This window comes from Leptodactylus fuscus, chromosome 1 (genome assembly GCF_031893055.1).
Source record: "Leptodactylus fuscus isolate aLepFus1 chromosome 1, aLepFus1.hap2, whole genome shotgun sequence".
Lineage (NCBI taxonomy): Eukaryota > Metazoa > Chordata > Amphibia > Anura > Leptodactylidae > Leptodactylus > Leptodactylus fuscus.
This window is the reverse complement of record NC_134265.1, coordinates 203,218,484-203,234,566: the sequence shown is the minus strand read 5'-3', so window position 1 is coordinate 203,234,566 and position 16,083 is coordinate 203,218,484. Positions and strand designations below refer to the sequence as shown.

The window sequence follows — 16,083 nt, the reverse complement described above, 5'->3', positions numbered from 1 at the left end:
CACTCAGCCTGAATTAGGAGCGACTCATGTGTAAATAAAAAGTTATAGTAGGGAAAAAAAAACCCTTTCAACGTGATTGACTGTCACTCATTATCTTCAATCCCATCCTGTGAGTTTGAGGATGGTTAACTAGGATTAACAGCCATAAGTGCCGTATATACTCGAGTATAAGCCGACCCGAATATAAACCGAGGCCCCTAATTTTACCACAAAAAACTGGGAAAACTTATTGACTGGAGTATAAGCCGGGAGGGGGGGGGGGGGGGGAATGCTGGGTGCTGGGGAAGGGAAGGGGGTGTTTTGGTTGTCTGTCTGCCCCTTCCCTGAGCCTGAGAACTGAGTTTTTTCCCCCACTTGGATTTCAGCCTGGCTGAATATAGGGTATCTGCAGTGCTCCTATTAACCCTTTCCCGATGGAACAGGAGCACTGCAGATACCCTATATTCAGTAGACCGGGCACTTTCAGACACAGGGATACCTAATGTGTATGTGTGTCACAGTCATTTTCTACTTTTATATGTATTCTAGGAAAAGGAGGGATTTAGAACTTTTATTTACTTTTTTTTTTTTTAATTCTATTTTTTTTAAAGCCTTTTTTTCCCCCACTATTTTATGGGAGATTCTATACGTTAAAAAAAACTGTGCTGAAAAATTCGGCTTATACTCGAGAATATATATGGTAATGAATTTTTAGGGCTCGTTCACACGGGGGCAAGACGGAGCAGATTTTGGCGCTGAATACACGTCAGAATTCGCCCCCTCAGAATAGAGGTCTATGTAGACCACCAGCTTCCTTTTTTCCGTGAGCGGTATGTTGCCGCTCACAAAAAAAAAGAAGCGAGCTGCCCTTTCTTCAGGAGGATTCCGCGGCTTATTCATGCGGCAGCACCCACCGGACTAGGCCCATTCTTTTGTACCTACTTCGGAGTGGGAAGTCGCGACTGTCAGAAGCTGCGACAGTCGCGGCAGGCGCATTTTGGTCCTATTCTAAATCAGTACCAAAATACGCCATCCCATGCCCCGTGTGTACTAGCCCTTAGGTTTGATGGGAGTTGGGCTTCCGATGTGGTTCACCATTGTCTGAACAGACAATTAACATAATTGGTTTCTTTATTGTCTTCAAGGAGTCCAAATATCTTGCCTAATGCCAACCTAGTCCTTGAGGTGACTCTGCTTGACGTAAAGGATGTTTCAGATTTGGAACTATTAACTGGGCAGGAAAAGCTGACCTTGGCCAACAAGAAGCGAGAACGTGGAAATTTCTATTACCAGCAGGCAGATTACATGTTTGCTATAAACTCATATGATATAGCTTTGGGGATTGTCAACTCCAGCTCCAAAGGTGTGTATGTATAGTTTGAGAGGGTTCTTATGTTACGAGAAAATAGTTGAAATTGAGATGACAATGAAACCAACAGAGAATTATGTGATAATCTAATGGTTGCATCGTACAACCTGTGATGTTAGTGTGGACAAGAGCTCCCACATTTTCTGTATTGACTTTCGTGTATGGGGAGAGTTTATGAAAGGCATCTAAGCAATGAACAGCAATAAATAACATAGCTACAACTGCTATTGTTTGAAAAATGTATTAAAAGCTTGAAAGTGCATTTATTCTGCCAATCCAGAAGTATTGTATGGTGCATTACAAAATGGGAAAGTAATTGAACCTGTATAGGTCTCATTGATTTTTAGGTATAATAATTCTGAGCAAACAAATTGCCCTCAAAGGATATATTCAAAACCTCTTTTTTGAGTCATTTACTTTGAGGACCTTTCACCATTTTGCCCACAGGCAGTTCTATACACTGCCGGAAAGCTGACAGTGCGCTGAGTTCAGCACACTGTCGGCTTTCCCGATCTGTGCCGGTGTGAAGAGCTTACGGTCCGGTACCGTAGCTCTTCTATGGTCAGAAGGGCGTTTCTGACAGTTAGCCAGAGACGTCCTTCTTCACAGCACAGCCAATCGCACTGTGCTGTGAGAGCCGGGAGGAACGCCCCCTCCCTCCCTGATCATGCTCGTCTATGGACCAGCACTGTGAGCAGATGGAGGGGGGCGTTCCTCCCGGCTCTCACAGCACAGCACAATTGGCTGTGCTGTGAAGAAGGATGTCTCTGACTGAGTGTCAGAAATGCCCTTCTGACCATAGAAGAGCTACGGTACCGGACCGTAAGCTCTTCACACTGGGCCCAGATCGGGAAAGCCGACAGTGCGCTGAACTCAGCGCACTGTCAGCTTTCCGGCAGTGTATAGAACTGCCTGTGGGCAAAAAGGTGAAAGGTCCTCTTTAACCCCTTAGAGACACAGCCCAAAAGTGACTTAAGGACCAGGCCTCTTTTTTCAAATCTGACATGTGTCACTTTAAATGGCGATAACTTTGAGACGCTTTAACTTACACAAGTGATTCTGAGATTGTTTTTTCGTAACACATTGTACTTCATGTCAGTAGTAAATTTTCGTTGATATGTTTTGTCTTTAATTATGAAAAAATAGGAAATTTGGTGAAAATTTTGAAAAAAATGCAGTTTTCAAACTTTGAAATTGCAAGCCTTTCAAATAGAAAGTCATACTACCCGAATTTTTTCATAAATATAATTAACCATGTCTCTGATTTATGTAGCAATCAAATTTTAAGCACCCTTTCATTTTTTTCAGATATTATAAGGCTTACAAGTCAAGCAGTAATTTTCCAAATTTTCAAGAAAATTTCCAAAACACATTTTTCAAGGGACCAGTTCAGTTCTGAAGGGAACTTGAAAGGCCTCTCTAATAAAACCCCCCAAAAGTCACCCCATTCTAAAAACTGCACTCCTGAAAGAATCTAAAACAGCAGTTAGAAAGTTTCTTAACCCTTTCAGCATTTCACAACAATTAAAACAAAATGGAGGTCAAATTTACATTTTTCAATTTCTGTCACTAATATATTCATTTAGCCCTAGAATTTACACATTTACTAAGGTTTAAAGGAGAAACTGCACCCCACATTTTGTTACACAATTTCTCCCGAACACGACAATACCCCATATGTGCTGGTACCCTAATGTACGGGCACACGGTCGCTCTCAGAGCGGATGGAGCACTAATTGGATTTTGTAGGCCAGATTTTGCTAGAATATTTTTCAGGCGCCATGCCCCGATTGCAAAGCCCCCAAGGTGCCAAAACAGTGGAAAACCCCAAAATATCACCCCATTTTGGAAACTAGACCCCTCAAGGAATTTATCAAGGGGTATAGTGAGCACTTGGACCCTACAGGTGTTTCACAGATTTTTTTACCATTGAGATGTGAAAATGAAAAATTACTTTTTTTATAATAAAATGTCACTGTAGCCCCAAATTTTTCATCTTCACAAAGGGTTAAAGGAGAAACTGCACCCCACATTTTGTTTCACAATTTCTCCCGAACACGACAATACCCCGTATGTGCTGGTACCCTAATGTACGGGCACACGGTCGCTCTCAGAACGGATGGAGCGCTAATTGGATTTTGTAGGCCAGATTTTACTAGAATACTTTTCAGGCACCATGTCCCTTTTGCAGAGCCCCCAATGTGCCAAAACAGTGGAAACCCCCAAAATGTCACCCCATTTTGGAAACTATACCCCTCAAGGAATTTACCAAGGGGTTTAGTGAGCCCTTTGACCCTACAGGAGTGTAACAGAATTGGCCCAACAAAAGGAAAAGTGACATTTTTTTGCTATAAAATGTAGCTTTAACCCCAAATTATGCATTTCCACAAGGGGTTAAAAAAGAAAATGCACCCCACAAATTGTCAAGCACTTTGCCCCAACTACAGAAATGCCCCACATGTGGATGTAAAGTGATGTATGGGCACACTGTAAAGTCCAGAGCTGAAGGATCGCTGTTGGGATTTTGGAGGGCAAATTTAGCTGAAATCTGTTTCAGGCACCATGTTGCATTTGGAGAGCCCCTGAAGTGCTAGAACAGTGGAAACCCCCCCCCCCCCCCAAAAAAAAAAAAAAAACGACCCCATTTTGAAAACTAGACCCCTCAAGGAATTTATCAAGGGGTTTAGTGAGCACTTGGACCCTACAGGTGTTTCACAGATTTTTTTACCATTGAGATGTGAAATTGAAAAATTACTTTTTTTCCAATAAATCGTCCATTTAGCGCCATATTTTTAATTTTTGCAAGTAGTTAGAGAATTAAGAGCCCCCCACAGTTTGTTACACAATTTCCCCTGAACACGGCAATACCCCATATTATACCCCATGATTTTGAGACTAAAAATGCTTCCCAAAAATTGAAATTTTTAAAGAAATATGCCATTTTGGTATCCAATGCATTGCACCCACTTTGTGTTGTCAGAGACCTGCACTCCTAAAACTATTAAGTGGGCCTTCCCGAGGGGCAAAAAAATTATATATGTGGGTATAAACTGCTGCTTGGGCGCACAGCAGGGCTCAGAAGGGAAGGAGCACTGCGCTTTTTAGCTTTTGGGGTACAGATTTAGAGGGACTTCCTGGGCGCCATGTTGTTTTTGCAGAGCCCTGGAGGTGCCAGTAAACTGGAATTCCCCAAGAAGTGACCCCATTTTGTAGGGGAAATTTTAGAGTCTCTGCAAAAGTGCCATGGCATCCAAAAACCAAACCGTCTAAGTCTGTGCTCCAAAAACCAAATAACCTTCTTCCCTTCTGTGTCTGGCTGGGCCCTAATATCAGTTTATACCCACATATGACATTACGTACGTTATCCGGGGTACACCAGTGTCATATATGTGCCCTAATATCAGTTTATACTCACATATGACATTACCCCGGTTACACCAGTGTCATACATGTGTCATACATGTGGCATAAACTGCAGTTTGGGCACACAGCAGGGGGCAGAAGGGAAGGAGCGCAATGCGGCTTTTGGAGTACAGATTCAGATGTTTGGTATCTAGACGCCATGTCATGTTTGTAGAGCCTGTAAGGTACCAGAAAAGTGGATTCCCCAAAGGAGTGACCGCAGTTTGAAAACTGCACCCCTAAAAGAATTTATCAGGGGGTGTAGTGTAGTATTAGTATCCCGGACGTGACTGCACAGCGGATGGCGAAGAGGGAATATATAAGCGGTGCGGAGGACATTGCAGACACTAAATTCCCTACTGTACCCCCAGTAGCTCCTATGATTGGGGGAGTCACACTGGGGTCACTTTGGGGGTCACTTCTGGTATATTTTCCCTCATAAGCTGTAAATATAGGGTGTCCCCTGATATTCGCTTGCACAGCTTATACATTCCCTGCCTGCCGCACCCAGTTGTGTTCTAATGATTTGGCGATTTTGCGTGATTTTGTCTTCACATTGGTAGAGGCTATATTTTCTTTATTTTTCTGCTGACGTGGCCATATAAGGGCTTGTTGTTTGCGGGATGCGATGTATTTTGTAATGACACCATCTTGGGGTGCCTAAAACTTACTGATTACATTTTATTAACTCTTTTTTTGCTGGATTTAAAAGAGAAAAAATCAATTCTGGTATTGAGTTTTACCTTTTACATTTTTCGCCATGCAGCGTACAGTATAAGTAACATGTGACCTTTATTCTGCGGGTTGGTACGGTTACGGCGATACCTCATTTATGTTATTTTTTTATGCGATTCTAAGTCTGCAGAACAAAAACACATTTGGGGACATAAATCAGTGATTTTTGCATCGCCATCTTCTGAGAGGCGTAACATTTTTATTTTTCGCTTGACAGTGTTGGTTGAGGGCTTATTTTTTGCAGGACAACCTGTGCATTTTATTGGTACTATTTTGGGGTGCATATGACTTTTTGATCACTTTTTATAGCACATTTTGTAAGGTGAGATGGCGAAAAATCACTACTTCCGGCGGGTTTTTTCCGTTATTTTTTACCGCCGTTCACTGTGTACATTAAATATTGTTTCAGTTTTGTTGTACAGGTTGTTACGGACGCGACAATACCAAATATGTGTTGTTTTTATTAATTTTTTGTGTTTTTTACATAATTCATTTTTTATAGAAAAAAGGGATTTTTGGGACTTTATAACTTTATTAATTGTTTTCAAATACTTTTTTTTTTTTTTACACTTTTTTTTTTTTTACTTGTTCTTGTGTCCCTATGGATCAGTGAAGATTGCATCACTGATTCTCTACTCTAGACTGAGACACAGGCTGCAGTGACAGCCTGCATGTGTCTCACTCTAGACACAGGAAGTGAGCTGTGAGGACGGGACAGCTCACTTCCAGAAGACGCCGGGAGCACCAGGTAAGTAAGTGAGTGCTCAGGGCTGTCTGGGGTCACTAACCAGACCCCAGACTACGTATTACAGATACCGGCACCCCCCAATCTCGGTCCGGGGGTGCCGGCGGGGGGGGGAGAGATCGCGGCACCCTTTGTTTGCGGTGGTCATGTTTGACCATCACAATCAAAGGGTTAAAACCTCCGATCGGTAAAAGTACTGACCGGAGGTTATGGAAAAGGGTGATAGCTGTCAGTAACAGCTATCACTCAGTTCCGATTCCGCCCGCTCAGCTAGTGAGCGGGCGGAATCACCATGACGTAATATTACTTCATGGTGCGCGAAGTACCTCGCGTCTATGACGTAATAGTACGTCAAAGGTCGCTAAGGGGTTAAGTAAAGGTGTTTATGTTGACATTGATTAAAATCAGAACCAAATTAGGGCACACAATCAGGTTGTCTATATCAGGACCTGACCTGAAATATTAACTTACAGATGTAAGTGGGCCCCTCATGCTAAGGGATAGATTACACATCATCCAAGAAATGGCAAGAGTGATCTCTTGGACCAATTGGGGAGCGTTTGCCAAAACAACAGTTGTCTGCAGCGGTTGGAAAAGTTGTCTCTCTTCCAGAGAGCATATATGGTCCATAAGTTGTGAGATAACTAGCCCCCTTTGTTGCTTCAGTTTGGCCCCCTGCTGCATAAGAACTCCTCTAAAACTGAGTTTAAAGAAGACCCTTCATGACCTCTTGCACATAAGGTTTTATATACTGCTAGAAAGCCAACAGTGCGCTGAAAATAAAAGTGAAGAATTGAACCACTAATTGCTTTAATTATAAGTTTCCAGATAATTCACCCAGGAGCTTCATGAATATGGTATTTGGCAGGGATGCTATATTTGTCAATGCATTCACACCATAATGGGTATGGTGACACACTAGCAAACATTAAGGTCTCACAATGTAAAATAGAATAGAATGTGTGGTGTGTGTACCTCAGCAGTATATGCCATGTCTCTAGGGAGCCTTCACACTGTGCTTATGCTATGATTCTTATGTGCAGCAAAGTGTGTATGCTCCTAAGAATACTCTGATGTAGTTGGGTTATGAATGTTCTAAATGTCCCCACATATTGAGTGGTTGTAAATAATAAAATGACTCCTGTCGTCTTATTGCTGCTTTTCTTTTACGTAGTTGATTTTACACCCGAGGAAGAGAATGAATTGTTGGACGTTAAAATGAAGTGCCTGAATAACCTGGCAGCTTCACAGCTAAAGCTGGACCACTTTGAAGCTGCTCTAAAGTCATGTAATATGGTGCTGGAGCAACAGCCAGAGAACATCAAGGCCTTGTTCAGGAAGGGAAAGGTAATAAAAATGCAGAAAATTATGATTCACTTTAACTTAAAGTAGAAAGTTACTTGTCATCAGATAATCTATCATTTCTATTGGTTAATTTCTTGGTGACACCCTTTATACATGTGTGGCATGGGGCATTATGTTGCTAGTTTAGAAGTTAGTCCCTCTATATGCCTCTGGTGCTGATCTAGTTTTACTGTTGAAACCCACTGCTAAAAGCCATAGTAGGCAGTATTTTTAATCAAAGCTATTAGCTACTGAACTACAGAATTGAAAATTCAATAACAGAATTGCATTGTTTCCCATTACTGCTGTGGTAAAGTTAGCTCGGTAGCAGCAGTGGTACGGGCCCAACCAGTCAGAGACTGTGACACAATATATACAGCAAACTGCTTTATTTAGAAAAAAAAATGGAAAATAAACCTCGACTTCAGGCACAAAATGAGCAAAATAAAATACAGCCTTAACTTCTGGTAAAACAAAAAGAAACAAAATCCTGCTCATCTGTGCAACTAACTAAACAGTAAAGATGAACTATACATTCATTGCCAAAAGTTTTGAGAATGATACAAATATTAATTTTTACAAAGTCTACTGCTTCAGTTTTTCTAATGGCAATTTGCATATACTCCAGAATGTTATAAAGAGTGATCAGCTTAACAGCAATTACATACAAAGTCAATATTTACCTAGAAAATGAACTTTATCCCCCAAAACACATTTCAACATCATTGCAGCCCTGCCTTAAAAGGACCAGCTAACATCGTTTCAGTGATTGCTCCATTAACACCGGTGTGGGTGTTGATGAGGACAGGGCTGGAGATCAATCTGTCATGATTAAGTAAGAATGACACCACTGGACACTTTAAAAGGAGGCTGGTGCTTGGCATCATTGTTTCTCTTCTGTTCACCATGGTTATCTCTAAAGAAACACATGCAGTCATCATTGCACTGCACAAAAATGGCCTAACAGGGAAGAGTATCGCAGCTAGAAATACTGCACCTCAGACAACAATTTATCGCATCATCAAGAACTTCAAGGAGAGAGGTTCCATTGTTGGCAAAAAGGCTCCAGGGCGCCCAAGAAAGACCAGCAAGCACCAGGACAGTCTCTTAAAAGTGTTTCAGCTGCGGGATCGAGCTACCAGCAGTGCAGACCTTGCTCAGGAATGGCAGCAGGCAGGTGTGAGTGCATCTGCACGCACTGTGAGGCGGAGACTCTTGGAGCAAGACCTGGTCTCAAGGAGGGCAGCACAGAAGCCACTTCTCTCCAGAAAAACATCAGGGACAGACTGATATTCTGCAGGGAGTGGACTGCTGAGGACTGGGGTAAAGTCATTTTCTCTGATGAATCCCCTTTTTGATTGTTTGGGACATCTGGAAAGATTATTCGGAGAAGACGAGGTGAGCGCTACCACCAGTCTTGTCTCATGCCAACTGTAAAGCATCCTGAAACCATTCATGTGTGGGGTTGCTTCTCAGCCAAGGGAATCGGCTCTCTCACAGTCTTGCCTAAAAACACAGCCATAAATAAAGAATGGTACCAGAATGTCCTCCAAGATCAACTTCTCCCAACCGTCCAAGAGCAGTTTAGCGATCAACAATGCCTTTTCCAGCATGATGGAGCACCTTGCCATAAAGCAAAGGTGTTAACTAAATGGCTCAGGGAACAAAACGTAGAGATTTTGGGTCCATGGCCTGGAAACTCCCCAGATCTTAATCCCATTGAGAACTTGTGGTCAATCATCAAGAGATGGGTGGACAAACAAAAACCTACAAATTCTGACAAAATGCAAGCATTGATTGTGCAAGAATGGATTGCTATCAGTCAGGATTTGGTCCAGAAGTTGATTGAGAGCATGCCAGGGACAATTGCAGAGGTCCTGAAGAAGAAGGGTCAACACTGCAAATATTGACTTGCTGCATTAACTCATTCTAACTGTCAATATAAGCTTTTGTTACTCATAATATGATTGCAATTATATTTCTGTATGTGATAAAAACATCTGACAAACACATAAAAACCATAGGGCAGCAGATCATGTGAAAATATAATATTTGTGTCATTCTCAAAACTTTTGGCCATGACTGTACATGTGGCTAACAGGCACACAAATAAACCACTAAGTACGATACCGTCTCACCAGACCCAGACACCTCCTCTCACTCCCTGGATTTGCCCTGAAGTGCAGGATCTGCAGCCTTTTCTGACCCAGTAATGAGCCCAGGACCCACACATGGGGCTGAGGCTTACTCAAGACCTGCCCTGGAACACACACAAGTTAAAAATCTGGGGGAGATATAGTGTGATTCCAGCCTCTGCCTGTCATGTTCTCACATAGCCTACATCTAAAGTTTTTAATAGATTATTACTTGAAAAAATAAAAAAAATTGTGTTAGAACATTCAATTTGCCCTGCAAAATCAAGTCTTTGCATGGCTAAGTCGATGAAAAAGTAAAAAGGTTATGGCTTTTGAGTCTCATCACCATGCAAGTTAATACAGCATTGTATAAGGAAGTATGGTATTTCCTGGCACTCCAATGATAAGGTGTAGTTAAGCAGCTAGTATAAATCCCATTATCTAGAAAAATGAAATCGTTAAAACATAACTTGAAAAAGTTTGAGGAAAGTTGTGGTCCAATACAAATATTAAAATAGACTGGATTGATTCACAGGGTAGATCACGTGGGGTGAAACTGTAGGGTGGCCCTCACTCTGTCCACCAACCCCTGGAATCCTAAACTTCTGCCCTAACAAGGGTAGTACCACAAACTATCATGTTTGATATCTCTATAAGTGTCACACTATTCAGGTACTCATCAGGGGATCTAAAACGGGGACAACAGGGAGGGACTAAATAACAGCACAGTCCGTGCTAAATATTTTGAATCTCTTTTCATTACACATTTAATGAAGCCAAGTGGCAAATGATGTAGATTACATTTATAGTAATGTTACCGATCACTTATAGATTATTATTAGTACTTTTTGTTTATATAAATTGTTTTGTGACCTGTTCATTTCTTGAAAATTTCACTAGATGTCTTTCTAGCACAAAGAGGTTTTCCACACAAATAGTGTAAATCACTGGGTCCCATAATCTATTAAAGAAGTGGGCAAAATCCTTTTTTCCAACCCAGTACACTTCACCTGTCACTTTCCAGGCTTCTTTCATGTAGACTGTCTATATATATATATATATATATATATCCTTACAATCCAACTTCTTTTTTTCCATGTTGTATGAGAGCTTGGTTTCTGCTTGACAAGTCGTACTTCAAAATGGTCCTGTTTATTGTATTGTATATTGTAGAGGGAAGTGGGGAAAATATTCAGAATGAGATGGAATTGAGAAAAAAAATGGAACACTGCCATTTTTTTTGACAGGTTTTGTTTTTACAGCTTCCACTCCTTGGTGAAATTGCTATGTAATCTTTATTCTCTGGGTCGGAACAAATACGGTGATAACAAATTTCTATAGTTTTTTTTTTTCTTCATATTTTAAAGGGATCTTTCAAACACTTTTTTTTCTGAGTAACACGTCAGAAAAGCCTTAAGAAAGGCTATTCTTCTCCTACCTTTCGTTGTCTTCTCCGCCGTTCCATAGGAATCCCGTTTTTTAACTGTATGCAAATGAGTTCTCTCGCAGCACTGGGGGCGGGCCCCAGCGCTCAAACAGCACTGGGGGCGTCCCCAATGCTGCGAGAGAACACTCTCCAGCGCCACCTACATCTTCGTCAGCAACATCTTCTTCTGGTGCAGGTTTCAGACTTCTAGGCCTCAGGCAGAGCAGACTGCGCATGCCCACAGGCCACGAGAAAATGTAATAGGGATAGGGATCACAATGTACATACAAACTTCGTGCAGATGTTGTTCCTGTGGGATTCGAACCTAGAACTCTAGCACTGCAAGGCTGCAGTGCTAACCACTGAGCCACCGTGTTGCCCCACCTTCTACTTTTTATACCAGTTAAATGAAGAATTTCAACTGTTCACATCTCTATCTACAGGTCCTGGCTCAGCAGGGGGAATACAGTGAGGCTATAGCCATCCTAAGAAAGGCATTGAAACTAGAACCAACTAATAAGGTATATTATACATAATGTATCATACTGTTGACACTGCCTCTCATTTCTGTGGTGAAATTTCATTCAAATTGGCATTGGACATTTCCTCCTGAAAAAAGTAACATTTTTTTTTTATTGGTTATGGCTAGCAGAATCTGACAGGTAAGTCATAGATTATACCAAAAAGACAGAGTCTTGGTGCAGGATCTGTGGCGCACAGAAGTGATGCTAGGTTCACACTTGCTCCCGGTTTCTGTTCTTCAGGTCTGCTTGAGGACCTGAAAAATGAAAACCCAATCCACTTAAAAAGTGATTACTAGACTATAATGAGGTCTGCCGGTTTCCAACCCCATGCATTTTTCAAGCAAAGTGGGGTATGGAACCCCTGAACAGAATCTGGTTGTAGGTGTGAACTTAGCCTTACTCCATGAATTCCAGGATGTTATACCAGTAGTCCTGCAACCATGGAGGGCCCTGTCTTTCGGAGGATAGGGGAGCAAGCGCCCTTGTCAAGTGTCTGTAGATACAAGTGACTTCATGAGATTAGCAGTAGAGATGAGCCAACGGCTCAGGCTTGCTCGAGATGTTCGATTCCAATCAAATACCACGCAGCAAACGCACTAAAAATTTGTATCCCCTCCCACCTTCCCTGGCGCTTTTTTTGCACCAATAACTGTGCAGGGGAAGTGGGACAGGAACTACGACAAAGGAGGCATCAAAAAAAAAAAAATCGGAAAAAGTAATTGGCTGGCTAAATCAGGTGACCTCCAGTTTATACGAATAGTGGATTTCAGATTCGGGTCATATGAGACTGTGAACTATGTGACTGTGAGACAGGGATAGATGTACTGGCAGGGTTAGCTAGGAACTAGCTTTATTTAGGGGGGAATGTTACTCACACAGCTCTTTGGGGCTCTATCTGGTCTGGATCCCTGTCAGCTTGCGATATGCGCAAGCTGACTTTTTCTCATAGGAATGCATTGACCAGCGTTGATTGGCCAAATGCCATACAATGTACAGCATTCAGCCAATCAACGCTGGTTCTGCCGGAGGAGGCTTAGTCTAATATCGGTCCACAGCAGTCTCCATTGTGGTCTGATCTCAGATGCAGCAGAGCTGACTGTGTGCTGAACCCTGCTGCATCTCCAATGTAGCAGAGCTGACTGTGTGCTGAACCCTGCTGCATCTCCAATGTAGCAGAGCTGACTGTGTGCTGAACCCAGCTGCATCTCCGATGTAGCAGAGCTGACTGTGTTCTGAACCCTGATGTATCTCCGATGTAGCAGAGCTGACTGTGTGCTGAACCCTGATGTATTTCAGATGTAGCAGAGCTGACTGTGCGCTGAACCCTGCTACATCTGAGATGCAGCAGAGCTGACTGTGCGCTGAACCCTGCTACATCTGAGATGCAGCAGAGCTGACTGTGTGCTGAACCCTGCTACATCTGAGATGCAGCAGAGCTGACTCTGTGCTGAACCCTGCTACATCTGAGATGCAGCAGGGTTCAGCACACACTCAGCTCTGCTGCTTCTCAGATGTAGCAGGGTTCAGCAACAGTCAGCTCTGCTGCATCTCAGATGTAGCAGGGTTCAGAATTGAGCAGATTCTGTCCAATATTTGTAATCTATTGACGTCTGTAATCTTTTACAGACAATCCACTCTGAGCTCTCCAAATTGGTGAAGAAACACGCAGATCAGAAGAATGTAGAAACTGCCATGTACAAGAAGATGCTGGGAAATGTAGGCACCTCCACAAACAAGCAGACCCCAAAGTCCTCGTGGGTAAGAAAAACACTACTATTTCATGTCTACATGTAGAAAGTTCTAGACTTTATTCCTGTCAGTGTTTTCTAGATGTAAATTTAGTAAATACATGTAGTAGTCATGAAATTCTAATTCTAATGCATCTTGAGTGTTACTTTGTCCTATTCTGTTATTTGTCCTAGAAACGCATGCACACATTGACAACTAGTATTACAAGTTACTAGACTTGCCTTACATGGTTGACTATTTATTCATAAATATTCAGGAATAATAAATAAGTTACAAGAAAATATGCGCCAGAATTGTTATATGATTAGGAATACAGATGTGTCAAGAAAGATGAAAGGTCTTCTTTAGATGGTCGCTAACTTTTCAGAAACTTAGTCTCATTTCATAGAGCATGTGGTTCTGGACCAAAATGTAATTCACTTTAATTAAAAATTTGCAGCTTTTTGGCTGAAAAAAGTTTCTAAAGTTCCTAGGTGTCTCTCTTTTAGCTAGTTTACTCTCTGTTGCTTGGCTAGATTTGTCTCCCAATAGGTGAGGGATCAGAGTGAGGGGATGGGTGATGACTTGGTCTGTTTAGACAGCGAAGGCAGGTGGGAGGGGCGGATTCTTATCACAGACTTCTTACACACTTTTGCAAACTTCTGAAATATGCTGCAGTATGTCGCAGCTTGCAATGTAAGAAAAGTATACTATGTAGATACAAGCATGCATGGTTAGAGATGAAATATTATTTACATATGGCAACTGACTATGCTCATAGATTGCTCTTTTCCTATGTCATGCCTGCATGGTAGATGCTAGAATGTAGTGTATTGGAAGTGGCCATTTTCTCGTGACCTGTGGGCATGCGCAGTCTGCTCTGCCCGAGGCCTTAGAAGTTACAATACACCCGAAGAAGTGGCTGAAGGTGACACCGCTGAAGAATAGGAGGTGGCGCTGGAAAGAGTTCTCTCGCAACATTGGGGACACCCCCAGTGCTGTCTGTGCGCTGGGGCCCTCCCCCAGTGCTGCGAGAGAGATCATTAGCATACCAACAAGAACCGGGATTGTAGGCGAACGGCGGCGCAGAGAAGACAACGAAAGGTAGGAGACGTGGTACTTAGAAAAAAAAATCGTGTCTGAGTGATAGGATCCCTTTAAGCCCTCTAGGGGGAGATGAAAAAGAGTAAATAAATAAATTGAAACAATAAAAGGATTAAAGATTCTTATAAAATATATAAAAAAAATTTAAATGTGAAAAGTTAAATAACGCTACCCCTTTGCTAGAATGCATATAAAAGTAAATAAAAAAAAATTTAAAAGAAAACTAACACATAAGGTATCTCTTTGTCACAAAATGCCCAAGCTAGAAGAATGTAAACTGATCTATCCAATGACTTGGGGCCAGACCACCCCAGAGATGAAAATAAGTCCTCCTAAAGCCTTCTGCATGACTGACTGGTGACCCATTCACATGTATGGGACTGTAATCTCATAATTCACTTCCCATAGCTACTGGTGCTACATTTGCAAGAAGGTTTAAGGAGCCGTTCCCAAGGAATTTGACGCAGATTTGGTAGATGATGCTGCAGCTGATTCTGCGGCTCGAGACTCCCCGCTGAATAGGCTCATTCACCTGGACCTTATCAGCAGCGAAAAGCCGTGGTGGAATGTCAGGTAGCCAGCGGCTGGAAAATGAAGAGGAATTCCTCTTCATTTGCTGCTCTGTGAACGGCCCTTTAGGGGAGACTTCCAGTCCGGTTCTCCTGATCGTTGGGTGATGCAAGGGTAGGGCTCACAGCAATCAGACACCTATCCCCTGTAGTATGAATAGGGAGTTAATGTTCTTAACTGCATAGCCCCTTTGTGTCCTGCCGCACACCCTCCATCAGAGCGGTTGTCCACAGTCCATATAGCCAGCGATCAATTGCATGCAGGCTTTCTGCTCCAGCAGATCGTCAGCTTTTCACTATGGTCAATAGTCGTGTGATAGGACGAGGAAGCTTACATCAAATAGATCTGACTTCTCCAGCGCCAGCTTACTCAATTTTGTCAGGTACGGGCTGTTCTAGCACATTTGTATGGCTGTCAAGGGTCAACTCACTCAATCTTGCGTTACCCTTCACTCAGGCTGTAAATTGAGCATAAATCACACCCCAAAACAGTCCATGTACCCCAAATACACACCGCCACCACCACTGACTTGACGACTCAGCAGAAACCGCACTTACATATACAGGTGACTCTCCAACAGTCGGACAAACACACTACAAACAGGTAATGGGTTCATAGAGAGTTCCATAAAGGCTGGATGTAGGGGACCAGTAGGAAAAATCAGAACTATTCCAGAAAGCCAGAATAGGTCAGATTTTATGCAGTGTTTAAAAGATCACTCACTACCATTTCCCATAAAGACTCCGTTGTATCTGCATGCAACTAATTTCTTCATGTAAACTGGTTGTACCCGTATACCTACGTAATAATAGCATGCCACTTTATTCTTTGGTAACTCAAATGATGTCTATTTGCATTGTGTACCCCGTACTTTGTGGATAAAAATAATGCGGGATAAGCTCTGTGGTATTTCTCCATTTCCAGTAACATTTTTAGCTGAATGGAGAATTTTATATTTGATTTTTGATGTATACATACCAGCCAATAGATATAAGGAATGAAGCCATACAACCAGCAGAGAT

The 16,083-nt window shown here is 42.2% G+C and overlaps 2 protein-coding genes across 4 annotated transcripts in view; one reads left to right on the top strand and one right to left on the bottom strand.

The window, feature by feature from the left end:
- Positions 1-16,083, bottom strand: part of SSBP4 (single stranded DNA binding protein 4) — a 584,851-nt gene that overhangs the window by 95,116 nt on the left and 473,652 nt on the right. The window lies entirely within an intron of this gene.
- Positions 1-16,083, top strand: part of FKBP8 (FKBP prolyl isomerase 8) — a 35,331-nt gene that overhangs the window by 17,984 nt on the left and 1,264 nt on the right. For all 3 annotated transcript variants that reach the window (XM_075282210.1, XM_075282193.1, XM_075282201.1), the window contains exons 5-8: positions 1,125-1,342; positions 7,405-7,577; positions 11,579-11,656; positions 13,286-13,417. In XM_075282210.1, the coding sequence (XP_075138311.1) occupies positions 1,125-1,342; positions 7,405-7,577; positions 11,579-11,656; positions 13,286-13,417 (601 nt within the window). The remainder of the gene's footprint in view (positions 1-1,124; positions 1,343-7,404; positions 7,578-11,578; positions 11,657-13,285; positions 13,418-16,083) is intronic.